The sequence below is a fragment of the Rhipicephalus sanguineus genome, chromosome 1, assembly GCF_013339695.2.
Source record: "Rhipicephalus sanguineus isolate Rsan-2018 chromosome 1, BIME_Rsan_1.4, whole genome shotgun sequence".
Lineage (NCBI taxonomy): Eukaryota > Metazoa > Arthropoda > Arachnida > Ixodida > Ixodidae > Rhipicephalus > Rhipicephalus sanguineus.
In genome coordinates this window covers 230,915,930-230,926,473 of record NC_051176.1, presented here as the reverse complement: position 1 = coordinate 230,926,473, position 10,544 = coordinate 230,915,930, and the positions used below count along the sequence as shown (strand labels likewise).

The window sequence follows — 10,544 nt, the reverse complement described above, 5'->3', positions numbered from 1 at the left end:
CCGGCAGCGTCGTCGCTGGCGCTCGGCGTTTTGGGCTTGCCACGGCTAAAGCCCCTCCACGCGATGGAGGGGCTTTAGCCACGGCCACTCCACAGAATACTTATACCGTCACTCAACGAACATGACAACCTCAGCAACGTCAGGGCGAGAATAATAATAATAATTGTGGTTGAATGAAGAATGAGACGCCTCACGGCGCACGTCTTGGGGTGGGGGAGGGTGGGAGAAAAGGGGATAGCAGTGTTAAGGATGTCGTTGTGGCTCGGACATGGTAGAAGTCAGCAAAACCGGCAGCAAGGGCAGGGGGGCAGGGGTGGAAGGATCCGCGCTCAGCGGTAGGCGCCGAGAATGAGCCCCGCAGACCGCAGACGCGCGCGTGATTCGCTTCGAGGGGCCCCCCTTGTCACTCGCCACTCGCCGACTCGCCCAACTCGCCTTCCACTTTCACTCGGAGAAAAGGTTACGCCTCCTCTCCGCCGTCGATCACGTGACCTCCATGCTCCATCTCTTTCCCGCTCTCACGAGGCTCCTCCTTTCCCCCTGGCCACGCGTCCTGTTTTAGCGAACGCGAACGACGACACTGGTACACTGGTACAGGGTCCGCAAAGACAGCTTCGCTGTAAACAGTAAGCTTCGCCGCACTGAATATGCGATATATCTTCAAAGCAAACGGCGGTGAGAACAGAGCACTCACAAAGGTGTGAGCCTTTTCTGCTGATTGCTTACACTTGACCGACGGTGGCTCTTCACGCATGCGCGGAAAGTGTCCTTCTTCCTGTACGTTTCTCGGAGCACCAGCTCGCCCAAAAAGAAGTCCTTTAGGATTATTTGCTGATCCCTGTCGAGATAGTGCGCGGCCGGTCAATGTACGCAGTAGAGCTGTGCACGGGCCTTATTTCCGAGCCCGAGCCGGGCCCGGGCCCGCTGACTTTGTCGAAGGCCCGCCCGAGCCCGAGGGCAAAGGGCTGCGAGCCCGCCCGGCACGGCCTGACGTAAGAAAACACAATCCCGGGCCCGGCCAGGCCCGGCTCGGTTTTTTGAAGGTTCGCTGCGAAAACAAAACATCGTTTTCCGGTAATTTGGCATTTTATTGAGCATATGAAATATGATCAAACGACACACGACGAGCAGTCTCTATTACACGGATTACAAATTACAAGTAGACGGCCTCGTGCCAGCAACAATGGTGTTCGCTCCCCAAAGCCGTCACGTGTATGGGGTATACCCATGCAAGCGTCAGCTTGCACGAAGGCGATCTACGTCGGGTCGCTGTCTCGTCCATTTTCACTCAAATGGGATTTGGCCTTAAATCTAACGCGAACAGTTGCGTGGCGCCGTCACTAGCTCAGGTGGTGTTACTTCTCTGTTTGTCGGAGTGCAACAGAGGCAGTGCTTTACCTGCTCCCGTTTTGTTTAAAGTAGTGAAAGGAAAGGAAAAGCGTTAAAGGGCGGTCACGGAAAAGGCGCTGTATGCGTGCTGGAAAATAATTCCCGCTCATTCTCTATGTTTCGGGCTTGAGTCGGGCTTTGCGCTGGGCCCGAGCCCGGCCCGATAAAACTCCAAGTAGCCCGAGCCCGGCCCGCGGGCCGGGTCGGGCTCGGGCTTTCGGGCTACCCGGAGCCCGTGCACACCTCTAGTACGCAGTCTCTGCGGGAGCCCCTCCCCTCTCCTCCCTCTCCGGGGCCACCCCGCCCCATGGGCCTTTCGGCGCAACGGAGACGGCCGGCGCGTTTCCTTTGCGCTTGAGCCCCGATCGTCGGCTGCCTTCGCACGCTGTAACTCGCACGAAAACAATATACGACGCGTGGGGCGATGTTATCGCAACTTAGACTTCATACGGAACCTCACGGCGACGCCGACAGCAAAAATACGCTTAGAGTGTCCGTATCGTTGCTATCACAATAAATGTACAATGATCACACTGTTCACGTATGCTGACTTTCCGGACTGTGTGCTAGTATACAGTCCGGAAATGAGCATACCACGCTGCGTACGTAGTCCAGGCCGCGCGGTCCTCAAGCTGTGGACCGCGCCACTAAATTTCAGACTAATTGGCACGAAATGGTAAGTCTATATTCATTACGAGCTACAAAAAAAAAAGGTTTAATCGTATATCTGTGAATTTAAAGGGGCTTTTAGGGGTTTTTTAAAACGAAATTCATATAAACAGGTTTCTACGGCGTGAAAGAGCTCCTACGTAACTTAAATTCAAAGGCGCGCTCTGTGTTCAAGAGACGTATTTGAACTAGAGCACTGCACGGGCCGTGATTTTCGGCCCGGGCCAACTCGTTCAAGTTTACCCACCCGAACCCGGCCCGGCGACTCAAAGCGAGACCCGGGCCTGGGCCGAACCCGAGAAAAAATTTCGCCTACCCGGCCCGCGGCCCGGCCCGACACAGTAATCTAGGTGGTGTCGCCCGAACATGGAATCGACAGCGAGGTGTTTTAAGTGGCAAATATCTACGCTTTGTCGGCGCATGTTTCGCTAACAATTGTACTTTAACTATACGGTAATTTCTTGTGAAAAGGGGCTCACGGTGGAAACAGTTGAGCGGACATACTGGGTACAATGAATGTTTGTTCGGCAGTGGTATACTGTGCTAATTCTTTCTTCAAATAGAATGGCGATCATCAAGAGCGTTTTTTATCAGGTATTGTAGCAAGGATGGTGATTTGCAACATGAGTTCAACTTCGATAGGGATCGCAATAAAAACAGAGGAGACAGAGAACAGAACGCTCTCTTCACTTTGTTTTTATTGCGCTCTATTGAAATTTAAAGCATGCTCTAACGACAAAGGCAATCGTGCACCCTCCCGAATATGTAGCACCTGTCTTCAGCATTATGGCACCTTGCCACAGCAAGAGAAATTGAGGAAGAAAGCCAAATTTAGTACCTTGTTGTAAATACACTCATCTAGATGAAAGTTATAACGAACCGTGTGCACCACATGTACTCTTAGAAATACGTATAAGCATGCCAAAAGGAAGAAAAAAAAAGAATATTTGTCATAGCATTCTTTTCGTATATCACACCACTGCTGGTACATACATCTTATAAGTTCTTTGTTGTATATTTTATAGTTTTATTTCTTCATATGTTATTGTGCAAAAAACAAGTTATCAAGAGATACCGGCTTTAAGCACGCCATGCGCTGTTGCATCACATATCCTGCCACGCCTAATGTTTATCGCACTGCTTGCGCTAGCCGCAGGGGCGCACATCTCCCTTGCGAATTGTGAAGGCCGTCGACAGTCGTCGTTCTTAACTTCCGCCACTGGAGAAAATGCAGGATGCCTTTGTGGACCTCTGCAGAATGAACATAGCTGTCCAGCTCATATCCCTTCATTCCTCTAGTTACCGAACGTCGGGCCACTCTTCAATGTCATTTATAAAACTCCTTTTTGAGGGCTTCTCCTTGCAGTTTTCAGCAGCGTATGGTATGCATGGTTTACACTGTGCTCTTTTTTTCCATATTATAATGGTATATACCTACATGCCTTCCTAACGATGTTGTAGTGGTAGAAGGTGTCATTGGACTAAGCGGGTAGGACCGGCAGGAGGTGGACGAAGCGACTTCGATTTATTTTCGGGGTTCGTTCCTATGTGGTAATAAAGGCGCTAATAAGTTCGTCGACACTTAAGCCCTAACCACGCGTACGCATTACAACGCGTCAGCGCGGGGCGTGTAGACTCAGAGCTTCGCCCTCTCCCAATGGAAGGAGAGGGGTGCACACAGGGAGAGGGTACGCCATGCACTGACGCGTTGTAAAGCGTACGTGTGGTTAGGGCTTTACTCATTGGATGCATATGGTTCGAAAGGGACATTGTGTTTTTTCAAGCTAGATATTTCGTCAAGCGAATATCCCGCGCCTTGTTTAATAGACTTATGCTATTCCTGCCCAACGCTGTTGCGGTAGTATCATGTAGCTTTCGCACTATACTATATAGCGCAGGGGTCTCAAACATGCGGCCCGCACATGACTGTCTTCGTCCGATTTCTTTTTATTTTCTTAAAGGCATGACAGGTCTAAAGCGTTTTTTTTTTTCGTGAGGTGCCCCCTGCGGCCACCATGAGTTGATACATAACCGTGCAACAAAACTCTACATTTCAGAATCGGTGTCCAGATTTTAGTCAATTCGGAGATATATGTATCGATATGTTGTTGGAATCTTGCCGCCAAATACCCTTCAGAAATGACCCATATATGAGATATGGAAAATGTCTTTCAACGTTAGCTGACATTTGGTACAACCTCTTCCCCCCACCCCCTTCTCCACGCTCCCTTCGCCACTGTCCTGGCCCTTGCTGGAGTAAATTTTCGTGAATGCGGCCCGTTAGCTGAGGAGAGTTTGAGACCCCTGATATAGCTGAACAAGACGAAAGCTCAGTCGTTAACAATGTGGGCACACAAAGCAGGCTGAGAATGTCCATCTCGCGTCACATGACCACTAGGAGCCGTGAAGGAGCCACGGAGAAAGAATGTGTCTTTATAGGGATATTATGTAACCAGTCTTCGTGCAGTCGCTTCGTTTTAGTGGAGGGCTGCACCTTTCAGGAACGTTTTCCAGCTTTGGATCTCTGTGATTGCTCTTACGATGATAAGTTATAGGTATAAATTTATTATATTGCATTTATTACTGTGATTACAGCGTAACATTTCGGATATAAAATAATAACATAGGCAAATCACAGAATAGTGAGATGTTAACTATATAAGAGCCCGGTCTATTTGCTCGCCCGTTTTATATACATCAAGTAGCACCATATGCAAGCAGCAAAAGAAGTTCAGTACTTGTCTCTCATAAAACTTCTCCAAATAGCTTTATCGGCATAAAAAAAAGCGTTTTTTCAAGACAAAATGTGAAACATATATGTATGCACAACGTATGCGGAACAAACTTAAAAGGACATGAAAGAGAAAATTTATTTTTATATTATCAGTAAATCACTCTTTTACAATTCCAAAATCACCACTCTCGCCGCGACAAGAATCTTGTTAAACGCGAAAGCGCTCAAAAAGAAAATGCGGGTCCACCTTGAAATTCGCGCAGCAGACGCCGTGACGTCATACTAAGTCATACATTCTGACGGTGTTTACTGGATAGAGCGTAGTTCCTCATCGGTAAAAAGGAAGTATATTGATGTCTGAGGGGGCCATAGACTTAACATACCAAGTTTCAGGAAATTTGCTTGAGCCAATATCCCGAAAACACGACAAATACAGTTTGAAATCCGTGACGTCACGCGCGGAGATTTCAACGCGGAATTTAAAAACGGAACTTTGACCTTGATTTTCTCCTCTATTCATAAACTTATGGTGGTGAACTGAAGGACATTCGAGTTATCAGAGTATAAATCAGTCTAAACCGATTCCGTCTTTCACTTTAGTGACCCTTTAAGAACTGAGCAATGTCCAAGCCCGGCCCGACCAGAGCCCGTCACCTCAAACCCGGGCCCAACCCTAAGCCTGGAGCTTCAGGCCCGAGCCCGGCCCGGGCCCGCCATGAAAAGCGCTTTACCCGTCCCGGCCCGTGTTTTCGGGTAGGCCCGAGCCAGTGCAGTGCTCTCATTTGAACACTGAAGTTGCTTCGCGTGCTACGTCGCGCCTACATGTCACCCACGCTTAAAGTTTTAAAATCGTCACAGCAGCTTTAACTTTGCTATCGCTTCAATGCTTCGACCGTGAAGCGGGTCTGTTTTCTATAGTCATTTGAGCGCAATTATTTTATGAATAAGCAAGTATGCAAACAAAATGGCAGTCTCCTCTGCATAAGATATTACTGCTGTCGCAATAAATGACTTCAGATCCGAAAAACCAGTTAAGTTCGCTGTTTTCTCTCTCTTACCTTTTTTTATGTTCTACCACCGCTCGTTTTCCGACACATAAAACAAGGTATGAAGTCCCTGCGTTACCAAGTCCAAGCTTGCTTTTCTGCACAAATGTGGTGCGAACGGTGAAGAGAACTTGCACACATAATGGAACGCAGAACTAGAAAAAAACATCGGGGCTAAATTTAACAGCTTCTGTCCGCGGGCTTGTTGAGATTCCACAAGATCGGAGAGTCTCACGCACGCGCTTTGAATTCGTGTTCGCGCTGCTGAGTTGTACGCCTTGAGAACTATCAGAGTTGAGATACGTGATATTGTAACGGCGCCTCAGGAGCAAGAAAGAGGAGCCGTGAGAGAAGACGATGACGAGCACTTTGTTGCTGCTTCCGTATCTTCACCCCATCCAGTGCTCCGCCGCTGAGCGTTCTCAACGCTTCCTGACTCGTAACAATATATTCAGTTGCAACTTGCGCAATTCTTGAACAGGAATGTAGTAGTCCAGCAGTTTCGCTGAAAAAAAAAAAAAAAGCGAAACGTCATTGGAATCCTGTTGGTTCGCGATCCATCTCTCCCGTCTCTGTCATTGATTGCGGCGCGTCGTCTTCGTGAATTTGAAAGCCGGAAGAAACCACCTCTGAATACGCGGGAGAATGTACAACAGGATGTCATTTACAAATAGGTTATTACAGCAAAGCTATATATATGGCTAGGTTCTGGCAAATCGCGTCCGCGGACAAAACGACGCGTAGAACAACAATCTTCGGCGCCCCTCGCTCCCTCGCCGATGCCTCTTTCACAAGTGTCGCGATACTCGGTGGCGGCATTTCCCACCCTTTCGTTATGCCCCTTTGTCTCGTGACGTAGAGATAGCGCTAGCGCTGTTTATCATGCAGCAGTTGCCCTTTGGACTCGCTGTGGGACGGACGCGTGTCGTTCGCTCGGGTGAAGGAGAGCGGGAATCGAAGGAGCGCCAGAAGCCGCTGCCGCAGAACGTGCAGCCGCAGCGGCTAGCTTCCGTCTTCACAGTCGTGGAAGGTCTCTGAATTTTCATTTTTGTTCATGGCCACTGTCTGTGGGCGAAGAAAAACGTGCGCCTGGTTACGGAATAAAAATTTATTTCTCTCTCTATCCGCAATATTTGGTGATTGTGGCTCGACCAAAATGACGCGTAGCCAACAGCTGCAGTGGTCAGGGAAATTATTTTCATCGGTTTATTTGTGAAGTTAGCATTAAAAACGGAAAAATCGGAACTGAAGGAATTTCCTTGAGGGACATGTATCCATGCATGCATCAAATACTAGCTGTTGATCATCGAGCTTCACAAACATGCACTAGCTACTGACAGACAGGTCTTTGTTTATATTAGTTATACGTACATGGATCCTGCATTCCACTCTAAATGCAGATTCAAGCAAATAGTCTTCAAAACGTGCTGCGCCACAGCTAGGTGCTCTATATACTGCGGGGAAGCACAAGTGTTCAGCCGTAACTGGAACAATGCTTTTTTTTTGTATATTATTTACCATTCCGAAACGATAAAAGCGAAAGTGGGTATAAACAGACTTTCTGTCCAAACGCTGCCGTTCCCAGTCTGAAGACCGAAAAATGTGCACAAATAAATAACCGAATAAAGAATCGGCGCAACGCTCTTCAGGTACAGTGCGGCGAACACTGCCAAGTATGGTGCAATAGCTGTGCCTGTAATGTAGCGCACGGGATGTCTGTGTGGGCGATCTGTGACCCGTATTTTGCTCGTCCTGGTTTTCCGATGAATATGACATCACTGCAACGTGTTTTCAGCGAATGAACAGTAATTCAAACAACAGGCCTATATAAGAATAAGGACGTGCCCTGCTTTGTGCGGCTGAACTGCGCGCTCCGACGTCGTGCGTTTCACGTCGACTTATTGGCCTCCCGGTAGAAATTGGCGCGAAAGTTCAGCTTTGTCGAACAACGCTGTGTTCGATAAGCTCATCAGGTCAAGTATTTACGGTTCTCTTTTGTGAGTACGTCTTCCTCTTCGACGTTTCATATGCATAGTTTACAGTGAGTTTATTATGTACTACATGTAGGAGGGATGGAAAGAAACGCGAAAAGCGCGTCGCACTGTTTTCATCGTGCTCTGACCTTTGTGGCAACAAATAGATGCTAGATGGTTCTTCATTGTATCATGGATTAACCTAGTGACCTTTTATCACCAGCCAGGCCACAACCGCTTGAAAATAAATGCGATGCGAAACAGCAGATATTGTAGATGCCGCATGTTCGCGTTTCCTTCCATCCTTGCAGCCCACTGACGGTCGTTATAAATAATAGTTAACATGCACGCCCGTCAGCAGCACATCTCATGCGCACGGCATCTCAGTAGTGTGCGTGCCAGCAAGCCAGTGGTTTGCTAGCACGCACACTATATGGCTGCAGTTTGATGAACGTTTCATGTGAGATGTTTTGCTATAGAATAGAACGACAAATGGTCAGCTCAGTGGCTTTCCAAACTCGTTCGCTATAATCACGCGCAACAGCAGGCGACGAAGTTTAAAGAAAATGTGTCAAACCAATTATTGATGCGAGAGAATGTTTTCAGATTTGAGAGAGAGCGGGCGACCGCGCTTGCATCGAGGAGGTCACTTTCAGAAGTGCATATGTTGCAAGTCACTCGGGGAAAATATTAAACTAACAATCTTACAACTGCTAACTTTATTATTATTATTATTATTATTATTATTATTATTATTATTATTATTATTATTATTATTATTATTATTATTATTATTATTATTATTATTATTATTATTATTATTCCCTTTTGATATGTGACATAACTGCGATTTATGCGTTGAGCAGAAGAGGCTGCTACTTTTAGACTTATTTACTGATACAATTAAGGCTGATTAGACTCATAGCCTCCGGTCCGGCTAGAAGAGTCTCATCAATCTTGTATGTACTGTGTATTTCGCATTATGATACTAGAATAACATTTCTTCCATTCGGCTTAGCGGGAAAGGATCCTAAGTGAAACAACACGGAAAACGAGAAGAAGATGGGACAGAATGTCAGTGCATGGAAACGGGCTGTGGAAATGGGTTACAAGGTGGAAAGGACTGAAAAATTGCGCAGTGGGCCGCCAACATGGCTGTCACCATCGATGCTGGCGTGGTCAGGCACAGGATCCAGGTCATGGACATTCCGGAGGTGGACTTTGGGACTTTTCTCTGGAACACCTGCGAGGAGTATGGAAATCGCATTGCGGTGGTATGCACAGGCATAACTAATTTTTAAGGACCTACGATCGCATTAAATAGCACGGAGAGCGAGGTAATAGGAAACGAGGACATATGTGCAGATCCAGAGACAGCGAGACAGAAATACAAATAAAGCTCATGGAGTCCAATGCACTTTAAAGCAAAGTAGGACGTACGTCTACTGCTTATACTACACTATAGGCACGCAAAAGCAGGGCTCGCTCTAAGACCACCCTTTTCAGCTCACACTTGCGTTGCTCATGCAGACGCACAACATACGTAGGATCTTACTGTTCTTTCAATTTATAGGAAACATGATGGCGACGCCGACGGTGACGGCGATAATTCGCAAATTATATAGACACGTATGCATGAAAATCGCGTGTTGACTGCTGTTGTGAATGCACGGGACTTTAACGGCACTCGTTGAAACCATGGCGCCGTGTGCAGACGGTGGCGGACGGCGCCAGCTTCAGCTACGGCCAGCTGCGCGAGCAGTGGCTGCGCGTGGCGGATGCGCTCGAGTGGCTCGGCTTCGGGCCCGGACAGCGGGCGTGCGTGCACGCAGCCAACAGCTCCGACCTGGTGCTTGCCATTGGCGGCACGCTCTGCGCCGGGGGCGGCATCGTCTTCTCCAAGGCTGTCATGACGCCCAGTACGTTGGATTTCCGCCAACTGGGTGTGCTTATTGATTGGCGGACTTGTGGACTTGTGGTTATTTTTCCATTTCCTGATTCTTTTATTCAATCTAGTTTTTCTAGTTTTTAGGTGTTTCTTTTAATACTCCTAATATGTTTACCGGCTCTAACGTAGCCTAACGTCCCATGTCTTCTATATATATATATATATATATATATATATATATTGTAGCGAAGCATTCCTACTCAGTAATGGGTCGTCCTGTCGAGCGCCTTCCAGTGGGTCGTTCTCTTCTCGGAGAGCACGCACCTCGTGCAGAGAGTCGGCCCCGCTTTGACTGTCGCTGCCGTGCGCCGTCGCTGAGTGCCCGTTAATAAACGTCTTGACAATTTGGTGGAGGTGCTGTGCCCTTTAAACAACTGCGGTCCGCATTCGATGCCCTTGGAGCTTCGATCCCGTACCGTGCCTGCTACCATGACTCAAGACGCCGCCCAGCAGACGCCTCCTCTTGCACCGACGCCCTGTCCGGGTGTACCCCGCATCCGCGACCCTCCTATCTTCACCGGCGCGGATGGCACCGACGTCGAGGACTGGCTCGCGATCTACGAGCGTGTGAGCGTCCCTAATAAATGGGACGAGGCAGGCAAACTGAGCAACCTCGTTTTCTACCTCGCGGGTGTGGCAAGTCTATGGTACAACAACCACGCATCCGATTTCGCTACGTGGTCCGCTTTCAAGACCGCCATCATCGACGTCTTTGGCCGCCCTGCCGTTCGCAAGCTGCAAGCCGAACAGCGGTTACGTGAACGAGCCCAGCAGTCCCGCGAGTC

General features: G+C 48.2%; 1 protein-coding gene across 1 annotated transcript in view; it reads left to right on the top strand.

The window, feature by feature from the left end:
- Nucleotides 1-8,962: 8,962 nt before the first annotated feature.
- Nucleotides 8,963-10,544, top strand: part of LOC119381898 (luciferin 4-monooxygenase-like) — a 9,643-nt gene continuing 8,061 nt past the window's right edge. The window contains exons 1-2 of the mRNA XM_049412548.1: nt 8,963-9,085; nt 9,526-9,756. Of these exons, the coding sequence (XP_049268505.1) occupies nt 8,963-9,085; nt 9,526-9,756 (354 nt within the window). The remainder of the gene's footprint in view (nt 9,086-9,525; nt 9,757-10,544) is intronic.